General features: G+C 34.1%; 1 protein-coding gene across 2 annotated transcripts in view; it reads left to right on the top strand.

Moving 5' to 3' along the window:
* Positions 1-390: 390 nt before the first annotated feature.
* Positions 391-25,564, top strand: part of LOC127848734 (uncharacterized) — a 26,410-nt gene continuing 1,236 nt past the window's right edge. Inside the window, exons 1-8 of one of the 2 annotated variants that reach the window (XM_052381342.1) lie at positions 391-526; positions 1,739-1,771; positions 2,494-2,516; positions 8,910-8,975; positions 21,427-21,556; positions 22,174-22,206; positions 22,692-22,708; positions 25,038-25,564. The exon at positions 25,038-25,564 is cut by the window's right edge and continues 1,236 nt beyond it. In XM_052381342.1, the coding sequence (XP_052237302.1) occupies positions 427-526; positions 1,739-1,771; positions 2,494-2,516; positions 8,910-8,975; positions 21,427-21,556; positions 22,174-22,206; positions 22,692-22,708; positions 25,038-25,130 (495 nt within the window). In that variant the 5' untranslated portion in view covers positions 391-426 and the 3' untranslated portion in view covers positions 25,131-25,564. Of the gene's footprint in view, positions 527-1,738; positions 1,772-2,493; positions 2,517-8,909; positions 8,976-19,906; positions 20,815-21,426; positions 21,557-22,173; positions 22,207-22,691; positions 22,709-25,037 lie in introns of those variants that run through there. The other variant, XM_052381343.1, reaches the window with a different exon arrangement.

Below are 25,564 nucleotides of genomic sequence, written 5' to 3'. Positions count from 1 at the left end.
TTGATTATCTATTTTTCATTCGCCGATTTGAACTAGGAAGTGAAAACTTGTTTATTTAAAGATCGTCACAAACATAGATAAAAAAAACAAGCGATTTCAGTGTCAGGGTAGCTGCATTAATCTAGTAAAATCTATCGAAAGAGGAAGATCTAACATGTTCCTAAACTTAGGTAATCATTTAAAGTAAATTAGAGAATATGAAAGGCGAATTCTTTTAATATATTTTATTTCAAATATGATGAGGAAATCATGTTCATTTATTATTATCAGCATCGCGATCATAACAATAATCATAATTGTCGTCACCAACATTTTTCGGATGAGGATGCTAATAGCGCATTTTCTATTATTGTGCATGGTTATTATAAAGAAATGTTTTTATAGATACTGCCACTCCTGGCTGATTTAAAGAAAGTGGCAACAGAAATGGAAAATCTAACTTTAAGCACAGAAGTCAAACTTTTAGTGCAACTCCGCCCAAAAGAGGAGGGATCGACTGGACGCCAAAGGAAGCCTTTACATAATGGTTAGTGTTTACCGAACGTCTTTACATTCAAAACAACCGTGACAAAAATTACGAACCTACAATTTTGCGAATTAAATACCGTATTTCGTTACGATATTGGTGGTAAACATACAATATGCAATAAAATACTTTTTTCGTAAGCAATACTCGTAATTTATGTTTTTGACATGACATATCATATATCCTCATAGATGCATTCCAGTGGGATTTGCTTCGGCTGTTTTTTTCCCAAATAATATAATGCATTTCTACTATTTAATATGATGCAAAATATTGTGATTGTATGCTTTTCTTTGGGTTAAAGAGAATTTGTTTTTTAATTGACTAATTTTTGTTTTGAAAAGCGAAACGTCCACTGGTCTTTTATAATACGTTAACGTTTTAGTGTTCCTGATCCCAAGCAGACAATGTACTGAAATCAGTACAACAAATCTAAATGTATTCATAATTTATTTCCTTGCGAAGATTAACAAGAGAAAAACGTGATAACATATTAATAACAATATAAGCGATACTAACAACTACTACAACTTAAAAGAACATCATTACATTCGTAAATTTTAGTTTTGACCTTAAAATAGGCAAATCACTGAGCAAAGCAAGCTCTAACCTAATCATGAATGTCAACGTGCTGATTTTATACTTAATTTCTTAACAAAACCTTTTACAAATATCATGGGTTTGTACTTAAACGTTAATAACAAATTATAATGTAGACTTTTGGCTTGTTGGTTGCACACATCAGTAAAGAATGTTCTACTTTTCAGTTTTTGATTATGCAGTAAATTGTTGATAGTGTGTTTGTTTAAGCAACATAGTGACACAACGGAATGCATTTTACGACTTTAAATTGCGGAAGGTTTAAAGTGTGTTTTCTGCTCCGTTCAAGAGGTCATTCAATGCGTCAATTTTGTCAATAATAGAATGAATCAAACACAAAGTCTTATCAGACTTTTGCACATACCAGTTTCATTAAGACATCGCTTAGAGGATATTATTCGTTCATATTTGACAATTAATAAAAAAAATATATGAATATAATAGAAATATATATTTAACGTTATTGCCTTTATAGTGTATAGCTTTGATTGGCTTTTTTGAACAACAAAGTGTACAAGTATTCCAAATATTAAACTATCGAGTATAACATTAACAGAACGTGTTGTGATATTTTTAAGTAGGTAAGAGAGTTATTTTATCTTCATGTTTCAGAAGTAAGCCTCGACAGTGCCATCTTTTCAGCCGGTAAGTAATATGATGTTTGATATTTTAATGATTAAGTTGGCCAGGTCAGCGTTGGTTATTGAAGAATAAAAACGATTTTTAGTTCTGATTTTAAGTAATTAAGTTACGAGGTTGTTAGTCGTCGAAAGGACGGATGAGTTTCGTCAAAGCAAATCGATTATCGTACACATGATTGTTATTAGATATAAAAGCGCTTCAAAAATAGTCCCGCATAAACACGTGCCTTTAAATCTGTATCGATAAGATCTATATTTCACTTGCAAGGCCTATTAAGCTTCTTACAAGGCGAATAAACACGGTCCCAGGTTACTTAACACGTTTGAATTTCGATATGTACTTAAAATAAATAGGTCAATGCAACATAACTTTATTTCACAATTATAAGCAGTTAATACGTCTATCAAATTGGCGAACGTCAATTTAAAGTGTTAATGCAATGCAATTAAAACCGGTGAACTGAAATGAACTGATAATGATCAACTTATCGCTTCTTTGTTCGAGATGTTAACAAGAAAGGCGCATGTAAACATTTTGTAATATTCAGTTTTGATCGAAGATTATTTAACAGTTTAAACCCTTCACTGAATATCCTGTCTAAATAAAACAATAAACAATAATTCAACAATATTGCAAATTATTGATATAGTTATATGCGAAAGATTATTACCAACAATTTAGAAAATATAACGTTGCTTTTATTTTGGTTTCTTTTCTATTTCCAGATTCCAAAGTTCTTCTGCGTAAGGTACGGATATTTATATTCGCTGGTAAAGTAAATAGCTTAATGCCTATTCTAACTCTCTTTACTGCCCTTTATTTAACCACCTCCCAATCCGGTGTATTAAATCACTGTGTTGAAGTACCCCGTTTGAGTCACATTTCATAGTCCCTCATCAGCAGTGATCAGTACATAAATGTCTATACATGTGAGAAGTTTATGCCGTTTTTTTTACTGAATCGATTTAGTGAGTGGAGAACCTCATGGATGGACCAGACATTCCTTAAAGCCGGACTGTTAAGGCCCATGTTCTGCTTCTAACAATTATAAACAAAGCAGAAATCTAGCTTTATCAGTAGAAATTAATCTAGCAATATATATTAATAATTAAAATATATTATGAGAGAATGTATTAATAGAGATAAGATATATACTTATAAATAATTATATATATAATATGATAAGAATGGTATAATGTTTAAATTACTCAAGTTACAGACATGCCTTTTCGTCAGGGTTTCGGTAAGTGTTGTATATGCTGTCCTGGAGTTTGATTGTTTACGATATTCAGTACTACAATAGTTTGATTTTTGCTGTGTGGATACACGTTTTTATCCCATTTTTTACCGCGACATTGACGGCATAACACCTTATGGAATATACTCGCCAAGGCTTGCGCTCCCGGCGTTCTAAGCCTCGCAACATAAACTTCTCTGTATTCAACGCTAACCTAGTATTCTCTATATCATACCACCGCATTCATATCTGCCTGATATAACGTTGCCTGATATATTTTTATATCATGGTCAACAGGAAGTTCTTATATCAGTCAATGTTTGGATTTGCAATAAAGTCAACAATTTCTAATAACATGAATCAGGTTCAACAAAACAAACAATTTGATACCAAGAACGTTCATATTTTATTTTAGTTTAAAGTCATAAATCACAAAAACGTTTATTTTTTAAAAATCACCACAGCCCGCGCTACAGAAGTTAAACGACGTCATCAACGAGACAATAAATCTTAAATATCGATATAGTCATTGCACTCGCAAGTGTTGCACAGAAAGTCAAGACAAATGGTAACTGTATGTTAATCTTCAACTATTTAAACAAACGAATTAACACGCTTATGTCAATATTGACACCATCATCAAAATATCAATTTCAATACACATCTCCAAAATGGCGTCTCCAAACTATTCGGTGAAGTGTGTTCTTCGATTAAATTGGTCGCTGCAGTCCATTCCTGATCCTCAATTCAAGACGTTTATAATTAAAGCGGCTGTACTCTTTCCATTCGTAGTGCAAACAACTTTTTTTCTGTATACGATGTTTAAAATAAGCGATTATTCGTGTCGTCTTTTCAAACGCCGTTGCTACATGTATGTCAACGTGTAAAAGCCGGATCATCAAAATCAGCGGGGATCCGTACATTTTAAATAAAACAATTGATTGTTTTGCAGATTTTAGAAAAATATGGTATGATAAACAGAAAAACAGGTCACTGTCCCATCGTTCTGTAATATATCTTGCTCGGCACAAATGAAATATTCTTCAAAGCCTCGCCTGATATATTACAAAACGATAGCAGTAACCTGTTATTCTCTATATCCCCCTATATATATATTCAATGTTTGCATATATCATTACTAAACGGCTATGAGCTATGTAGGTGTTACGTATATGCAATATTTCCTACACCTTGTGTTCTACATAGATACATCGCTAACTTGATAATGTTTACACATTTTATAGATGAACCATATTTCTGTGCATTCATATGACCTTGAAACATATCACCTACTCGTTTAAATAGATTTCCCACACATACTAATACACAAGAATAATATGGGTGAGTTTGAACACGAGTTATGTTTTGGCATTCGTGTTTTCTTCATCTGTATGCATTGGTACATTTAATACATTCAAGACGCACGCTTAGTATTCATCTGTGGGTATATGTAGCCCCTTTGGTGCAAAAAGGTACCATGTGCCATTGAAATCGTATGCAATTAATACACGTGGAGGGATAAACATTTAGGAAATAGGTTTGCAGGTTTACTCTTTGCATCGTAACAGCGACCGCTGTTCGCGCAAACGCCAATTTTAATATCGATAACAATTTCAATATCGCAAAACTGCACGATATGTTTATCATTCTTATTTGACCAGACTAACATTAAACATATGTTCATGGGGCAACAACAAAAACAACGATAACAATAACAGAAATATAATGTATAATTCAAGGTGTTATTCATACTACTACTACTTCTACTACTACTACTACTACTACTACTACTACTACTACTACTACTACTACTACTACTACTACTACTACTACTACTACTACTACTACTACTACTACTACTACTACTACTACTACTACTACTACTACTACTGCCACTACTACTACTACTACTACTACTACTACTACTACTATTACTACTACTACTACTACTACTACTACTACTACTACTACTACTACTACTACTACCACCACTACTATTACTACTACCACTATTGCTAAAACAATGTGCACACCATCCAATCAACATAAATGCTTAACTATTATTCGATGGAAAAATATATCGTAGTTTAAAACCAACCCGAAAATGTTGAGTCACGTGATGAATCCAGTTTTTGTTACCAATTACAATTCTTATTCAATGTGTCGAAGGTATTTGCGATTTTGATTTAAATTATGATACTACAGAAATCACGATAAGACCTTTATTACCGTAACAATATCTACTCTTCAGTAACTCAAACAGAAAATCGTTGTGAATATATAACTAGACGTTATCGTATATCGTGTATGAAAATGACACCGCACACTTTGATTGAGCGTTTTGTTATGTAAACTAACACGTGGTAGGAAATAACCTTTCGAATCTGAGTATCGAGTGCGTCCATATATATGGCATTTTGTTACCACATCTTAATCTTTTTTTAAAAATATATCATATTCGTATCAGTTGCAGTTCACTTTCTCGTTTTATTTACCGTCTATAAATAGCTTATAGAAACAACGCAATTGAAACCTGATTTATGATAGCCTGAGAATATTGTGTTTTTTCAACGTTATTTTAGCTATATTCATTGGTGGTTAAAATTCGGATTGTTGTCGAGGCTGAAAATATGCAAACAGTATTCACCTGTTTTATCCTTTGCAATAAACATATGGGTGCACCAGTGCGATTCAAGATAATATATCGTATTGTATCAAAAGCTCTATCGAACACATGCATGGGTTTTTTTCCTTATGTTTATCGCGCTATCGTCACCAAACTATTACGGTTGACACGGTCTACAGCACGGTAAGGTTATACTTATATTGATGAACTTCATCAAGGCCGTTCATACGACCAATAGTAAAGATGTGTGAACGTGACACATATTAATATCATTATGTTATTTTAGTTACGTCATTAAAATTCCCCTTATATACCTGATCGAGAGTCATACATTAATTCGGTCAATATGAATACTTGTTTTAAACGTTCATAACTACAACCAGCTCCTGTTTAATTATTACAATGGTTATGTAAGTATTTATTATATTGGATGTCTCTTCGCCTTTTGAACAAATTAAAGTCTCGCGTTATTTACGTTAAGATTGAAGGTTTTAACAAAAGGAATCATACGTTGAGATGTCCAATGAAAGAGATTTCTTTGCGGTTTTATAGGACTTAGGTACACAGAGCTCGCATTAATTCGACAGAACATGTTTGTAATTGATTCATAAGCAATTGGAACCGAGCAGATGGAGATGAATGCTTTTTACAAAATCTTATGTGTGCCCTCAAATGCCGTGATCCAAATAAAAAAGTGTTATCAACGCTAATCAGTTGAATTTAATCATTTGCATTATGGAAACAATGTTTTGTTTATACACTTTTTAATGGAATCGAGGTTTACAATTTAGACACAATAAAAACTCAGAGACATCCGTAACGGAGCACCATTCTTTGTTATCTAAGTGTCAATTATTTCAGGCAAGTGACAGGTTTCCCTGAGTGTCAATTATTTTTGGCAAGTGAGAAGTTTTCCGAGTGTCAATTATTTCAGGAAAGTGACAAGTTTTCCCGATTGTCAATTATTTCAGTCAAGTGGCACGTTTCCCCGAGTGTCAATTATTTTAGGAAAGTGACAAATTTACCTTGTGTATGAGTAAAATACATACCACAATATAACAAACTCAAAAATATCATATGAACAAAGCTAGCTCACCAGCAAAAACATTTCAGCACTATAAGTAATCTATATTTTCATAACATAAATCTTGCTGTAATAAAATGACTGATATGTCTGTCATATATATTCGACACAATGCTATAAATAAAATGCGTTGTGTTTTCTGTTTGTTGTGATCGTATCTATCCCTGATGTCATCGAACAAAAAATAATGCATTTATTTCATTAAAATGTATATATTTCATTAAATATTTGATCATGTGTTTAACCAATTGAAAAACAAATAATAAAAGTGTCAGACGCAATTTTATTGGCTTATATTGAAGTTCTATTTTTAGACATTTTGTCATCTTACACGGAGATGATATATTTCATCCCAAACCGCTGTCTTTTCCTCGTATGTGGTACTGGTAATATATATTTATAGGCTTATAGATGACAATGAAACATGATCAGGAGAGCAGTCATTTTACCACTCGCTTGTCTTTTATTAAAGCGAAGTCACTATTACATGCAACCAACTATTATATGCAATACATTCAACTCAAGATTTAACATAAAGTGATTTCAGTTTGAGTCAGCGAACCAGAACGGTCACTGTAGAGAATTAGGAGTATTAAAGTAACATTACTACTCAACATCAATGAAAATTTCGTACAATATTTCGTAAAATAAAGCTTAACAATTAAAAATCATAGTTCATAATGACGATTGCCGAAATTTCAACGCCAGATGTGGTCTGGTAAAATAGATGTTTGTAGATACAAAATGCTCGTTTTTATTATGGTTTTAATATGTTACCGTTTTAGTGTTCGTGTCTCGTATGAATAAATATGTTCACGTATGAATAAATATGTTCACAGGAAATTAACATGGAATTTATTGTGTCCACAAATTAATAAAAACGAGCATTTTGTATCTACAAAAATCTATGTAATCATACCACATCTAGCGTTGTAATTGTGGCTATTGCTATAAGGAACACTGATTGTTTAGGTGTTCACTTTATGTTACGAAATACTTTACGAAATGTTCGTTGATTTTGAGCGTTATAGAGACTTTAATTGTCTAAGTATTCAATAAAGCGCGTTATTAGGAACATTTCGTCGTTGTTTTGAACATTCGATTTTTACTTATTAGGTCCACTTGCTTTTTCTTGCACAAGACATCAACATTTTTATGAAAACATATGTGTACTGTAATAGACAGCAAATCGCTCTTTAATTATTCAACACCCTAGATGAGTAAGATCATAATTAGTATAACCTGCACACAAAACTATTTATGGCAAAAATACAATTTCAAGAAACAAACGTTTTTATCTGGGGATTACCAAAACTGGTCGGTTTGTTTTTAAATGATTGTCATACCGTGTACATGTTTTTGTTATTTTATAAACGCACATGTGAATTTAACTAGAGCATGCAATTCATAGGCTAAAATGAATAGCAATAGATACCTCACGAAAGAAGCGCATATTTTACATTTTTAATGTTTGTTTGAGTAATATAACCCGATACATATTTACGATTTTCTGTCTTATTGCTGTACGCTCATCAACGTTTAGTGTTACATCATTTCGGTAAATTCCCTTATTATTACCATATAATATAATAGACACTAATGTAAACTCCCTAGGATTTTGAAAATCATATGTTATTTCATGGCATAATTAACAAATAAAACAATGTCAATGTCAAAGCGAGAGATTACTTTCTTATTTGTAAGTTGGACCAATTTAACATCATATAAACATAAGTATCTAGTGCACACTTAGTATTTCCCATTCATGTCTCAACGAATGACTTCCGAAATAACACAAACTTTGATGATTTCTTCCTGTTTAAGAGAGAAATGTTTGCGAAACAACATCAACAACAACATTGTCAATGTGCCAATATTATTTAATTTGCAATTGAACTGAATTGTATTTAATAACAAAATTAGAAAATCAAAATCAAATTACACATTCTTCAAAGATCACTGGGTAGTGTATTGTTTATTAGTCTGTGCGATTTTTTTGTATGGCCATTCGTGTTACATAATAGCGTTAAGTCTATCCTATTCCTGGTTTCGTTAATTACTTGGGTTAAATCAAGTGCTCCATATGTAGGTCGACATTGAATTCATTCTTCTTGACCTATTTCAAGTGTTAATAAATATTCCACTCCTTTCAATTAGATTCAATTAGAAGAACATGTTTCGTATATATTTTCAGTCGGATGGTATGCATCCGTCCGATGAAAACAGTATCTCATCTTCGGGCTTTGCGGGTGAGCCTGTGGTAAGTATGCTATTAAGATTTACATTAACCTGTTTAAAACTTTAACCGCAACTGTGGGAAAACTTAAGAAAAATAAACATAATGATGTCATATTTTTAACCACATTAACCGATTTATGTCCGTTTCAACTTGCAACCAATGTCAATTCATGGCAGTATTACAATTTGGGTCAATACATTTACAGCTAGATTCAAATTAAGTGCATGTTAGTATTTTTATTTATTATTTCTCGCTCAATATAATCCCTTCCATGTGGTACTGGTTTTCTATCAAAGATGATGTCTTTTAAGCTGCCAACATAGGCGCACATTTGTATTGATGTTTATGCGACTGATATATAACAATATATATACTATAACAAAGAAACCAGATAGACCCATTATACGCCTGTTGAAAACGGGACGAATAATAGTTTCACTCTTGGCGGGCTGCGGGCTGCGGAAGGCGGGCGGCGTCCACTGCAGTGTCCGCTCTCTAATTCAAATAGTTTTCATCCGATCTTAACCAAACTTGGTCAGCTGTTGTATCTAGACAATATCTAGGTCAACTTTGAATATGGGTCATGCCGGGTCAAAAACTAGGTCACGGGGTAACTTAGTGCATTTCAAGGATTTAGCATGTTGTCCGCTCTCTAATTGAAGTAGTTTTCATCCGATCTTCGTCAAATTTTGTCAGAAGATGTGTCTAAATGATATCTAGGTCAAGTTCAAATATGGGTCATTCCGGGTCAAAAAATATGTCACGTGGTCACTTAGCGCATTTTAAGGATTAAGCATGGTGTCCGCTCTCTAATTGAAGTAGTTTTCATCCGATCTTCACCAAATTTGGTCAGAAGTTGTGTCTAGATGATATCTAGGTAAAGTTTAAATATGGGTTATGCCGGGTTAAAAACTAGGTCACGAGGTTACTTAGTGTATTTCAAGGATTTAGCATGGTGTCCGATCGCTAATTGAAGTAGTTTCGATCCGATCTTCACCAAATTTAGTCATGAAGTTGTGTCTAGATGATATCTTGGTCATGTTCAAATATGGGTCATGCCGGGTCAAAAACTAGGTCACAGGGTCACTTAGTGCATTTCAAGCATTAAGCATGGTGTCCGATCTCTAATTGAAGTAGTTTTCATCCGATCTTAACCAAATTTGGTCAGAAGTTGAGTGTAGATGATATCTAGGTCAAGTTTAAATATGGGTCATGCCGGGCCAAAAACAAGGTTACGAGGTCACTCAGTTCATTTCAAGCATTTAGCATGGTTTCCGCTCTCTAATTGAAGAAGTTTTCATCCGATCTTCAGCAAATTTGGTCAGAAGTTGTGTCTAAATGATATCTTTTTCAAGTTTAAATATGGGTAATTCCAGGTCAAAAACTAGGTCACTGTGACAATAAGTGAATTTCAAGGGTATAGCATGGTGTCACTCAAATGGTTTTTTGTTATTTGTTGCTTAATTTTCAAAAATTTATTATTTGCTTCTCAAATGGTAAAGTTATCAAGTTGTCAAAAACCTTCAAACGGGCGTATCTTTTGACAGTTTGGCACTCTTGTTTTTAGTTAATCTTGGAGTAGATATACATGATAATAAAAACACTTATCTCTTGTTATTAATATTTTATACAGATTTTTAATGTTTCTCGCATTAATTGCAATTAACATGTTGATGCACTGTTCCAAACCTATAGAAATCTCCGTCGTTGTCTAACACATTTTACTATGATTGCAAACGAATATAACAACTTTCCTTTTTAGGAAAATCCGATCAATAGTTCGGGTTCCGACGACGATTGCAACATAAACCATTTGTGAAGGACTTTAACATCATATATGAGTCCTACACACACATGTTGTTATACTTAATTCTACAAATATTATCATGATAAGATTTACTGTAGACTATAACAGTACAAACAATAGTAAAGGTAAGCGAACACGTGCCAACACATAATGTTTAAACATTAACCATAGCGTTTTAATGTTAAGTGTAAAACAATCGGGATTTAAACCGGTTTGAAGGCGAGCCAAACCTCATTCTAATCCACTTGCTATAATCACTTTACATTAAGGGTGCACAACTGGCAACAACACAAATTACAAAATGCACAAACATAGCAATAATGAATAATTATGTTATCACGGCCTTTATACGGTGTTAGTAAAGCTAGGGGTTGAAACCAGTTAAAAGGCGTTCCGAACCTCGCGCTTAGCTCACAATCAATCTCTCAATACATAAAGGTAAGTGTGTGTTGGTGTGTGTTATTTTTCATTAACGATCGAACGTGTAAGAGGTGGGATGAATAAACCATGAGACAAAGCACTATACAAATCGCAGTACATGGCACTTTTTAAAAGTTATGTTCATTTTCTGTTATTTTTAAGTTATTTTCGTTTACATTGAATGACACGATTGAAGACGTATTATGTACAATTTGAAGAAACGAACAGTGTGCAAATTAATTGCACTGCCAATGCATGAATAGTTAATTCTCTTTATTAGTGATTTTGAGTGATAAAGATATAGCATTTCATAGCATAAATCGTTATTGTTTGTATTTTAGGGAAACATTCTTTAACACCGTTGTGGTCAAAATGCTTGTTTTACTTATGTGGCCCAGTACACTACCGAACACTCTTTACATGCCAACGTATTGACGGGGTGTTATTTTATCAGTACCTGCTTAATAATTAATTGTTTACCTTAAATTAGCATAACATTGTAAACATATTTAAAATGAATATGCATTTATTATTATGGCTAAATTGGCTTATATCTATACATTATTAAGTTTCTGACAATCTGTCTTGACAAAAGACTTTCAATTTTAACAAAATGTTACATATATAATTAAAAAAGCGGTTGAGTATTTGGCGTTTAAATTGCTCCACGAAATAACTAAGCAATGCTGCATTCACGAGAAGATATGGAGGTCTATTAAATTGTGATTATTGACCAGACAGCTACCCCTGTGGGAAGCGGACAACGACAACGAGCGAAGCCTGGTATTGTTATGTACATGGGGAGGTTAGAGGGTTAGGGCAAGGGTAAGGGTTAGGAATAGGGGTCGGATTTGGGTTAGGATAAGCCTTAACCCTAACTCTAACCCTAACCCGACCCCTAACCCTAACCCTAACCTCACCATAACCCAGGGTTATTTCCCCTATACCAGACCTCGCTCATTGTCGTTGTCCGCTTCCCAGTGGTCTATGACCGCAAGGTGTTATTTAGTATTTGTCAACTCAGTATCAGATCATAACGAAATAATGGGATTGTGCATAACACAGGGGCCATTGTAAACTACTTCAAACATGTAAATATTTGCAGCATTACACGTGAACAGTTCGCGAGCTTTGTATGAAGAGTTTGTCCATGCTTACGTGTGGGTTTAAGCCATATTCTTTATATTAAGCGTACTATATGGCTGGAATTTACTTACATGACAGTTGTATACTTAAAGGAAAAATACATAGTTCATATTCGTAACGAAAAGCTAATAAATATAACATATAAATGGTATGGTAATATACTTAGAATTAATATATATTAATTGTATATAATAATGTATATATTGATAATAAACATTTGAAATGTATAACTTGTATTTTTCTACACACTCAATTCTGCTGCTATTATATTTTTCTGTACATTTATTGGATACATAATATTGTTAAATTTTGCTTTTGTTTTGAATTTGTATATACCGTTTGTTATCCATTGTATTGTTTTTAATACAATAATAAGATTTTACAAATAACGCATTGTTTCTTTACTTATTGAAGAACATGATGTCGTCAGAAATATTTTGAATTTCTCGTTTTTAAAACGCCAGCAACATTGTGTAAGAAAAATATGTTCAGTTTATTTGTTTTTAACAAATGCTTACAACTGCTATTATATTTTTTATACATTTGTGTATTATATTAACTTTAAATGATTTACAACTGCTACTAAGTTACTTCGATGTACCAAGTAAATAAATGCAGAAAAAGTTGTATTATACTTGAATTGCAAACCATGCATTTAGAGCCCCGATTATTGAGACTTTTGTTATCGCATAAATACCGAAAATATTTTTAGCTATCGGTACACTGTTTGTGTATACTTTCTATATTTAACCATCATTAATGTCCCATTTATAGAAGACAATGTTTAAAGCTCATGCTAGCTTTAATGGTATTCATCGGGTGAAGAAATATATAAGAGCGTTTCTTTTGCAGCAATACCATTCAAACGTATACATATCATAAATTGTACATACATTTCTCTTTCTGTTTGAAATCAATATTTTAAAATGAATTGTACTATTATGTAAAAAGATCAGCAAAAATGCAAATGTGTTGTACATTTGAAACATATGCATTGATTTCATTTTGTTTATGTTTTAATATAAACAAATATATGTATTAAATACACTCTTTTGAATACATACCCCTGAACAAATAAAAGCTTTTCATTTCGGAGAATTGTTCAGTGAAACGTTTTCGAAGATATTTTTCTCCCATAAAACAAACAAAATTACATAAGTACAAAATGTTGAGGAGACGGTTATAAACGTATATTGCATGATTTAATTAATATCAATACGACTTTGTATTTTTTATTTTTTGGTTACAAGAATGGCAGCAGGACAAATCTCCATTAATTTGTCTGAAAATCAAAAATCGGTTAGATTAATTTGTAAGCGGCAAACCATTCTATTTCAAAAGATCTGTTTATATATTTTGTAAATAAACACACATATATTCCATATGTACCATACACCATACACGATATGATTCAGCAGGTGATATACCATCAACATGCCAAGTAAAATACCGTGTGATATACCATATACCATGCCACGTGATACATAAAGACATAGGATTACATTATTTGCTTTACGAGTTATAAAATGCTATAATATTTTTAATATTAAAATATATATTATGCAATGTTCATAAACTACAGCACGTAGTTCTTTAAATGCCAGGTAATACGCCGTTTGGTATATAATGTAATAAACCATGCGATATATGATGTAATATGGCTTATGATACACCAAGCGATGTATAATTCGATATATCATGGGATATACCATGTGCTGTACTATGTGATAAACTATTGAAGTAATTATAGAGGACACCTACATTTTTAATTCGTTCAAGCAAGTCCCCAGACAGAGAACGAACCCTACCAAAAAGCCCACATAAACCTAACTTTTCAACAGATAAAGTACCAATGCAGATTATTTTTAAGTTTAACCATACAACATTTCTTGACGCAATCGTAGTTTACGCCTGTTATTATGACAATGTCACAATCTGTTATAGAAATTTGTCTGCCTAAGGGAACATAATAACAAGCGAAACAATATCGTGTTACGTAACACATGTTAAAGAAAAAAAATTATAATGCAAGGCTTCGAAAATACCATAGCCAATCTTTGCCGAGTGCTCTTTGTTTGTGTTTGGTTCATATTATTCATAGCGATAAACATATGTTTACATTAAATATTTGAATATACGTACTGTCGCCCCATGAAGCTAAAGAAGAAGGAATTCGCGAGAAGATCAAGATGGAGACGTCCAGGCCGAAACAAGTATTTCTCGCCGATTTATACCCTTTATTACTTGTATTTAATGTTTAAATGATGCGCACTTTCAAGGTATATCAGTAATATATATATATATATATATATATATGGAGAAAGATATGCGTGAACAACCAGATACACAGACATACAAACAGACTTCGGCGTGTGCGCCTAGCTACGATGCAGAATGAAGCAGATATACTGTGAAATCCCCATCCCCCACAAAAAGATGGTTCATTCACAGTTATATACCCCACACTTTTACCGCAACTTCCAATGTTGGAACAGTTTTTACATACACAGAAGGGACAGTTACATGAACATTTATTTACAAACATGAAACCATAGTTGTATTTGGGCAGGATCCGATCAGGATTCATAACTACCCTAACACTATGGTAGAGAAACAGCGAAAAAAACGTTGGATCTAGAAGATACAGTGAAATTATGAGTATTTTTTTGTATCGCGGGAGATAATTATATTTCACAACAACCTTATATATATATATAAATGTATACATACACACACACACACACACACACACACACACACACACACACACACACACACACACACACACACACACACACACACACACACACACACACACACACACACACACACACACACACACACACACACACACACACACACACACACACACACACACACACACACACACACACACACACACACACACACACACACACACACACACACACACATTTATATATATATATATATATATATATATATATATATATATATATATATATATATATATATATATATATATATATATATATATATATATAAAATAAAACGCTTTTATTAAATTTGCCGTAGCTTTCGACCTCTCGGTCTTCTTCAGCGGCGTTTATTTGTAAATAAGCATATCATCTTTAGCGGAAGTGACGTTATATTATCGCACGTTACATTGCGCGCCAATTTTAGTCTTTTGTGTTTGGTCCATATGGTTTGAACGTCCTCAGTTTGCGCTTCCAAAGTTGTTCGATGGTCTTCCGGTACTCGTCGGTTCCATTTAATTTTTCGAGTCCCATGACCCGGAAGTCTGCGACGCTGTGGCCGTTTGTGTAGAAGTGCTCGGCTACCGGGTCGTTGTGTCGAGTCCGTATGCGGGACAGGTTAAGAAGATGTCGCTGGTACAGGGTATCTCCCGTTTCTCCTACGTATACGAAGGTCTTACACCGTTCGCAGTGTACAGCGTAGACTACATTGGTGGATTTGCAGGTGACCTCGTTCCGCACATTGTAGCTTTTGCCGGTGGTGTCGCTGAACTTTTCAGCCTCCATCATGTATGGACAGATTGCGCACCTCTGTGCCCCACAAGGTCCGCTCCTGTTGTGAACTCGGAAAAACATGCGGTTGTGCTTTTTATGAACCAATATGTCTTGAAGGTTGCAGTCTCTTCTGAATGCTGCTAACGGGGGTTCAGGAAAAACGTTTTTCATATGATCTGAAATGTGGAGTGTTGGCAGGTGTTTCCGGAGGATATGGCCGACATTTGGTAGCGCTCTGGAGAAAGTGATAACGAGCGGTACCCTGGAAGTACTTTTTGAAGGCACTTTCGTATGCAGCAGATTTTCTCGCTTCTTGCTATCAACTTTCTTCAGCTCTGTCTAGACGAATCGGCCATTGTATCCTCGCTTCTGTAGTTGCTCTTTTATCTCATCTCTGTGTTTTTTGTAGTCCGTCTCTTCCGAACATATTCTTTTCAGCCTCACCCCTAAGCCGTACGGAATGGCCTTCTTCGTAGACTCGGTATGCGACGAGTCCATGTGCACGTAGAGGTGCCGATCTGTTGGTTTGGTATATAGGTCTGAAACCAGCCTTCCTATTCGAATAGACGTCATGGTGTCTAGAAATTCGAGCTGCTCTGTGGAGTAACGGAGCTCTAGCTGTATTCGTGGATGGATTTTATTTGCAACCGCATGGAATGTCTTTAGTGCCTCCAAACCATGTGTCCACAAGCCCCAAACATCATCAACAAACCGGAAGTAGGCTATTGAATGTTTACTTGATTTTGAAAATAACTCTGTCTCCCAGGCTCCCATGTAGGTCGATGCGTAATTCATTCCTAAGTGCGATCCTATAGCAGTTCCTTCATTTTGCATGTAGTGGTCTCCATTGAATGTGTTGTTATTTAGAACAGTGTCCATCATTGTGATCATGTCGTTGGATGGTACTTCCGGTTGCACTCGCCGATTGAGAGCTTCAAAAACTGCAGCACGGGCTTCTTCTCTTGGTATGCTGGGGTAAAGAGCTTTTACATCCAAACAAAATGTGATGTTACCGTCTGGTAACGGCTGCTGTGTTATTTTGTTTAGGAAGTCGGTTGTGTCTCTCACATACGACGGAAGTGACGTCACATGAATGCGTAATTCATTCTCCACTATTTCCGCCATCTTCTCTGTCGGGTGATTGCGGCCGTTTACAATAGTGCGGAGAGGCATCCCAGGTTTATGAAGTTTCGGGTTGCCCTGAAGCTTACCGGAAGTTCCACCGCCGCTGGTGAGATACCTTTTAAGGTCACTGTCGATCGACCCCTTCTTGGTTAGGGTATCGGCCACTTTCTTCACTTTGTTTTCCACAATCCTTGTTTTATCATCCGTCACCGCGACGAATGTCTCACTGTCGGACATGTCACACTTCAGCTTCTTGACATAGTCTTCCCTGTCCATTATCACTATCCCCGACCCCTTGTCGGCAGGGCGAATTACTATGTCATCGTTGTCGAGTAATTCTTTGATTGCCTGTTCTTCCGATTTGCTTGGATTATATTTAAATTTTCGTTTTAATCCGCAAATGATGTCGTCTTTTACCGCTTGTATATATGCGTCCAGCCATTTGTCGCGGCCAGCCTTTGGAGTCCACGTCGAGGTCTTCTTTTTGTATTGATGCTCATCTTCCCTGGTTCTATGTTCAGCGTCTTCTGAATAGAAATATTCTTTTAAGCGCATACGGCGTTCCCACGCTGACAAGTCTGTACGTAATTTTCCTTTGTCTATTGTTTTTCTAGTCGGTATGAACTTCAGTCCTTTCGACAGCAGGGATATCTGAGCATCAGTTAACGTCTTCTTTGACAGGTTGGTAACAACACTCATTTTGTTTTCGTCATGTTTCGTCTTTGTTTTTGCCATGCACCTTGTGGTTTGCATTTACTCCGAGGAGAGTGTTGTTTCTTTTGTAATCACGGACGTAGGTCTTTCATGCTGCCGAATAAAGTCAAAGTGCTGATTTTCAAGCCGCATACATATGAACTTCCGGTTTGGCGATTCTCTTTCGACAGGAAATCGCAGCCAACTAAAGCATCCATTGCTGTATTGTTTCACGTATATGTCTACGTCGTATATTGTTTTAGCCGCTAATATTTCCGCCTCTGTAGCCCAAGAGCGAGAGTTGCCATCGCTTTGTTTCATGCAGTTTATGTGTACACTGTAATCACCATCAATATAGTTCTTGTAAGTGAATTCGTTGTCCAGCATGTGATTAGTAACAGAAGTTCTTACAAGTTCGTTTTTCTGGGGATCATCGAATATTCCTGCTGCAATACACCGGAAAAAGCAGTTTCCATCTACAGAAGCGAGGATACAATGGCCGATTCGTCGAGACAGAGCTGAAGAAAGTTGATAGCAAGAAGCGAGAAAATCTGCTGCATACGAAAGTGCCTTTAAAAAGTACTTCCAGGGTACCGCTCGTTATCACTTTCTCCAGAGCGCTGCCAAATGTCGGCCATACCCTCCGGAAACACCTGCCAACACTCCACATTTCAGATCATATGAAAAACGTTTTTCCTGAACCCCCGTTAGCAGCATTCAGAAGAGACTGCAACCTTCAAGACATATTGGTTCATAAAAAGCACAACCGGATATTTTTCCGAGTTCACAACAGGAGCGGACCTTGTGGGGCACAGAGGTGCGCAATCTGTCCATACATGATGGAGGCTGAAAAGTTCAGAGACACCACCGGCAAAAGCTACAATGTGCGGAACGAGGTCACCAGCAAATCACCAATGTAGTCTACGCTGTACACTGCGAACGGTGTAAGACCTTCGTATACGTAGGAGACACAGGAGATACCCTGTACCAGCGACATCTTCTTAACCTGTCCCGCATACGGACTCGACACAACGACCCGGTAGCCGAGCACTTCTACACAAACGGCCACAGCGTCGCAGACTTCCGGGTCATGGGACTCGAAAAATTAAATGGAACCGACGAGTACCGGAAGACCATCGAACAACTTTGGAAGCGCAAACTGAGGACGTTCAAACCACATGGACTAAACACAAAAGACTAAAATTGGCGCGCAATGTAACGTGCGATAATATAACGTCACTTCCGCTAAAGATGATATGCTTATTCACAAATAAACGCCGCTGAAGAAGACCGAGAGGTCGAAAGCTATGGCAAATTTAATAAAAGCGTTTTATTTTATATAAACGGCTAAAAGCGACTTTATATATATATATATATATATATATATATATATATATATATATATATATATATATATATATATATGTATATCGACTTTTTTCGCTTGGAATTTTAAATTGAGCAGGATCAGTAATTGTGTGATCCCACTAAGAAATTTCGTAGCGAGTTTAGTCCTGATAAAGAACAAATATTTATAAGAAAAAAACGCTTATCACTTTCTTTAATAGAACGGCGAAAATATCTGTCTTGGCATGGACGTCCCCGTTTTGACTTCCATTAGATCATCAAGTGAGTACCCCCACTGTAAAGAGTAATAAATCATTTATAAAGATGGACACATAGATACAGTAATACAGATAAATCAAGAAAGTTAGACGGAATCTTTTTTTCGCAAGCAATTAAACAAACGATGTACTGCAGGACATAATACATTTTATTTGTTAGGCTTTGGATTGGTAATATCGAGTAGATGTTACATGTCATAATATGTTATTTAATAGGTAAACTTTGTCAATTTCAATTAACGATACGAACAACAAATGCAATTCATTCTATTGCGTGCTAACAGTAGCAGAAAAAGTGTGCAATATTAAACATGTACGATGTAACAGCTCATAGTAAATATGTTGTCTTTCTTGGGTTTTCCAACTTCTTAAATTATATAAATTCGATGAAGAGCACGCCTACAACAAATTGTCGTCAAACTTCCTGCATGCTTACTTCATCAGCCACGGTATGAAAAACCCACTGGCTTCTCATGTACACGCTTTGTTTTTTTTTAATAAAAAGTGTCCGTTTGAACATACGCATTCGTTCAATACAAAACGTCATCATGTTTCATTGTAGTTTTAAATTCAATAAGGTTTCAAATATACATAATTATATCTGAGGCACAATGAATATATTTCAATCGAGGTAAAATATACACGGATGTCGTAGGCAAAAGTTTATCTCATATCGGGATCATGTTTACGCTTATATTTGCAACACACAAGGTTAGCTATAAGTAAAAACTAGGAAGAGGAAGACTAAGCGACTTGGAGATGAAATAACATTCTTTGTCATAATATCTATCAGTCTTAGGCGAAAGCGTTCAGATATCAACACCAAAAGGGAATACACATTTTTGAGAAAAACAATAACAACAACATGTGATAACAGTTTGTCTAATGGACATATTAGTGTTGTATTTCAGTATGATGGATTGGATTGACTGTCGTGATTCTTAATGAGTTCATTTATCTAAACGCGATATCTATCTTTGATTAACGTTACGAGCATAATCACGTTAATTAAAATAAACAAACAGTGCGAGGAAACATATAGTTTTAGTTGTTTTTTTTCAGTCAATCGTTTTATTTACGGCGTACAGGTATTCAATCAGTAACCAAGTGATAAAGTAAAAGTAGGAAATGCTTCTTATGCAAAACTATCACACATTCTGTGCGAATCGTAAACTTAAACAATAATTTCATACCGTAAGGCAAAATATATCCTTATGATAAAACTCACTCTTATGCAATTTGCGTATGTTTAAGACATGGAAAAGCTATTAGAAGATCAAGTAAAATTATATAGAAAAACAACATCGTAAAATAATTGTTTAAAGATACTTTTATGTAAATCAGTCTCAATGGCATACGGTGGGTCAAACACGAAACTAGATACATTAAATGATATTCAAAAAACGCTAGAGGACGCTACAGATAAACTAATAACTAACAGTGCCGAAAGTACAAGGTTTTACAGAGAAACCAAGCAGCAAATTAGTCGTTTACCAGACATTAAGAAGGAATATATTGTTTTCAAAACAGAGATGGTAAGTCTTTTCTTGAATTTTGAAAATGTATCCCTGTCAACATTTTATTCTTGACTGTAGGAAAAGTTTAGGATACGCGTGTATTTTGAGTTTAACGCAGAGAAAAACAACTAGTGTTTTGTAAATGTAAACTAATATTTTGGGGGCAATCGCGTGTGCATTAATGTCTTTTTGACTAAATAGATGTATGTCTGTCTGTTTCGAACTTGTTGGCCTACATAACAACGCCAGTTATAAGTTGGAATACTTAGTCCTATATATATATATATATATATATATATATATAGATAGATAGATATGAATGATAACGTACTCACGCGCGGGAGAGACACGAAAGTTTATCTATTACATCAATACCTTATATATTGAATGCAAACTTACACACACACGTTTCTGACACAAGCGTTCATTTACACACGATTGAGATAAAGTAATAATTACACTCTAGAAAAGAAGATAAACTTAATTAAAGCTGGCCAGGTAACTCTTTTTAAATGGTGAATACAAAAACACGGCATTTATACCGGTTGAATTTCTCACCGAAACTCCCACCAAGTTGCACATTACACAGATGTAACACATATTAATATTAAGTACGTTTTATTAAAACAGATCATCGATGCAGCATGTGAGCTACGCAAATCTGTGGACAGCGTTGAGAAACAGGCTGTGGATATACAAATGTTGGCGCTAAAAGAGCTTGCCGATGTGCCGAAAAGAGAACACACGGGACGAAAATTTAGTATGTTTATTTCGTGTATGTTGTTTTGTATAACTACGAGACGAGTATTTTATGCGCGTATTTATTTGTTCGTATTTAACGTATGTGACAGTAGAATTTATAAACATACAATCTTTATGCCTTTCGATTATTTGTCACAGCTTTGGTATTTATAAATTACGCTAGACAAACCCGCTTTACAATTTAATGTAAACGTAAGTCTACTCTTTGGTTAATGAGTATCTGTAAGCCATGTTCGGTCATATACCAGCTGCCAGTTAACGTTCCCAACCGTTTGCTGGGCAAACTTAGTCAATGTACGCAAATGAGCTCTAGTTTATACTGTTTACTTTCCCTTACCATGCAACATATATCGTTGGCACCGTTGCAGTCTGTCTTTAACATGTTACTTTCAGTCATCGTTTTTGTATCGGCAATATGTTACTTGCTTAAACGTAAGAATGTTGTGATATTCATAAGTAGTGTATTCCACTTGTTCAAACGTGCAATATAGTATTAGTTTATATTGAGCAACAGTGTATAAAAGTTATTTCCTATGTAAGGATTTTGACTCTAATATAGTGGTCAACAAAATATACCATATGGTGTTTTAAAACATTCATTTTTTGATTTTTAAGTTGACAGAGACAGTGGTCTGGGTCTGTCCGTCGGTAAGTTATTTTTCTACCATTTTGTTTGGTCTTTGTGTATCTTCTTATGCAAAACAATTAAATGTTCCAATAAGTGGAAACTACACATTAAGCAGTGTATTTTTACAAAACATTTACATGATAAAATAAGTAATAATTACGAGTGTGTTAGCATGGGATACTAGAAACAACAATTTACTACAAATCATAATTCATTGCCTCGATAACATCATATTAGTATTTTTTATAATTTCTTCTGCAACGTGTTATTTTTGTTGTGTTGATTGTTTATTTGCATTTACTTCGTGTATTGTATAGGCTTTTCCCACTAGGCGTCTTCAACAATACCTAATGGTAACTAGAATTCTGTCATGACCTTAGTTTTTCCAACATTGATTATTTTTCTATATTTATAACATTAACCAAAACATTTAAGGTTGTACAATTAGCAAAATTAATAGATTTATTAAATTGAAGTAATTATTGGATTATATTTTGAAATATAGATTCGACAGTTTTATTGGTAATGTATAAACATGTTATCTTACCCAATTACAAAGTTATTTCAGAATATTATTTTTTAATTTTAATGAGTCGTTCCACGAGAAAACAGTTACAAGTCTGATCAGCGCTTACTACATTGAATTCTAAAGTATATTTATTAATAATTTGTACACATATTTAAAACATTTGATGGTCAATTAAGCGTTTCCTTTTTTCTTGGATCGACTCAAATATACTCGCTTTGCAGTTTGTGTATTACTTTTTATAGTTATTCTGCTTTTCTATATTGTCAATCAATATCGCGTATATGTTGACCCGTGGGCTCGTCTAATGTTCATCCTGTCCAGAAAATCTCGACTCCGAGAGGAGCTATGAGAAAACATATATGATCACATTCATAAGATACGATTAAAGAACTTTACACTTTTTTTCAGTGTTTCAAATTTTGTAAGCGATCATGGTTCTTAATATATTTGCAAACACTTATTTGAATCAGTTTAAACAACCGAGATGTCAAATAATTTGTAATAATAGAGCACACATATCTCTTGAATTGTTATAGGTCTATTACTTTTTAATTAGACACTTGAATTTCTTAACTTGTCGGGATGATGAAAGTATTAACTTTATTTAGATCTATAATAATAGCTATTACCGATGCACCATTACACAATTTTCTGTTTGCAACTTTAGACAAGTGGTCGTAACAGTGGAAGCTTTTATTATAAGTGCTTGTTTGCCTGCATACATCTTTGCAATCTTTGCTTTGTCATAGTTTAAATAAAAAAATGACGTACACATATGTGTGAATAGTGCCTAAATGTAATGCTTAATTAATTCGTTCTTTAAAAATAATTGTATTAATGGTGCAACAAAACTTAAACACTCATAAATAAAATCTTGGACATGTTTTAGTTGTCTGTCGACTTAAATGCACAAAATCGTTTGTTATATAATTTGTGTGAATATATTAACCAATACGTAAATAACAAACAAATCAAGGTTCTAATTAAAGGATAGCTGTAAATTATATATGTATGGCGTTTTCTGGACATTCTCCAACAGTGCATATATATCTTTTCTTAAATAAAGTTTATGGCAGGAGAATATCAATGCACATATTATCAATAAACTTTGGACATTTGTATTATCTGTTGTAATGTAAAAAAATGTTATTCAATTTTTAGTTTTTCTAGCATATTTAAACACATACTATACACACACAGATGGTTGAATTAGTAGATGTATACAACATGCTTTTTTTGATATATTCCTATGTTATTTTATTCTTTTTATTTTCCTCTTTTAGCTTCTCTTCTAAAACAGTGTGACAATACATTATTTGTGAAGCTTACATTATAATATTGTAATCTATCGTTGCATCCCTACTTGTAAGTAGGTATTAAGTTTATCATTAAATTTTAAGTTTATTGAAAACTGTTATATGTGAATCTGTTAAAATGTAATATTTATTATAGAACATATTTATTGTATGGTTTAGAATTTTAGTGCTTACAAATGTATTGCTATATTAGTGATAGGAACACATAGCATTCAAATAAAAAAAATAATTACAACAATTGAATTAATAACCAATTAACTTTTTTATGAGACGTCTATTGCAGTATATTAATCTTTTGTTTAGTAATGATTTTATAAATAAAACAATGGTTAAATTGTCTATTGATTCTTTAACATAGAATGCTTCATGAACTAACTATTCGAGCGCTATGATTTGGATAAAAATCGCTCCAATGTGTTAAGGACTTGTGAACATTGGAAGTTAAATATATACTACTTGATTTAAAACGTTTATATAATAAAAATGAACTTTGGTTTACTTTAAAACAACAAATGTGAGCATTTACACCGACTGTATTTTATAATCATTTGATACTATATAATACCATAATATATCATGTAAACACTTTTTATAAAAGTTGAAAGTTGTAGAAACGAATAAGTAAATGTTTTTCTACTAATTCAATTCTAAATTTTAAAGTAAGAAACTCCTTTTTTCATTCATTAAAGACATTATACAGCCCTTTTCGAGAAAGGTAGATGGTTGGATAAAATGTGTTGTTTTAGGCATATTTTTTATCTGTAGGTCTCGTATTCACGATCTTTCAATAAAATGGCTAAATCGTTTGGTAATTTGATTATAATTAACATAACCCATTCTCCTCCTCTCCATCTATCAATCCGGTGTTATAAACGTTTAGTAGAATTGCATTTGACTGGTTTTGTCAGGTCGTCGTAGGTGTTGTAGGTTAAGTGCCCTCATGATATAAAATAGATTGAAACTTACGGAAATGCAAAATACTCTAACACACAGATATCATTTGCAGGCTTCCACATCTTCCTTTATTGCCCATCCATCGGATGACATGACGGATAGCGTGGACTTCATTACGATGGACCCAATAACACTGGACAAATAATAAGCTTCCTTCAAAAGGCAATATACTTTGTATTGTCTCATCATGTCGAAGGCTTTCGATGCAATCAAGCTGAGTAGAAATATGTTTTAGATTAACAGAAAGAATTAAGTTCAAGTCAAAATGAATAATGTACCAAGTACTTAAATACGATATAAACGCGTTTAATTACAGTCATGACTATGACTTTTTCCGATTAGTCAATTAACAATGCCCAAGTCTTTACTACAAATCGGCTTTTTAAACGTGTGACACCGATATGAATTCAAAGTTCCAAGCATTGACCGTTCCATTGACCCCAGATTTATTCTATATGTGTGTATGTTGTTTCAAAGTGTGCCGTACTGTTTTGCAATTGGTTACTTGCCATAAATAAAGGACCGCGAACGTGTGTTTAATAGGAATGAAATACTGCTGGAGCAACAAGAGCTTCACTT

The sequence above is a fragment of the Dreissena polymorpha genome, chromosome 10 (assembly GCF_020536995.1).
Source record: "Dreissena polymorpha isolate Duluth1 chromosome 10, UMN_Dpol_1.0, whole genome shotgun sequence".
Lineage (NCBI taxonomy): Eukaryota > Metazoa > Mollusca > Bivalvia > Myida > Dreissenidae > Dreissena > Dreissena polymorpha.
Note: the sequence above shows the minus strand (reverse complement) of the source record. Positions and strands in the feature narration are given on the sequence as shown.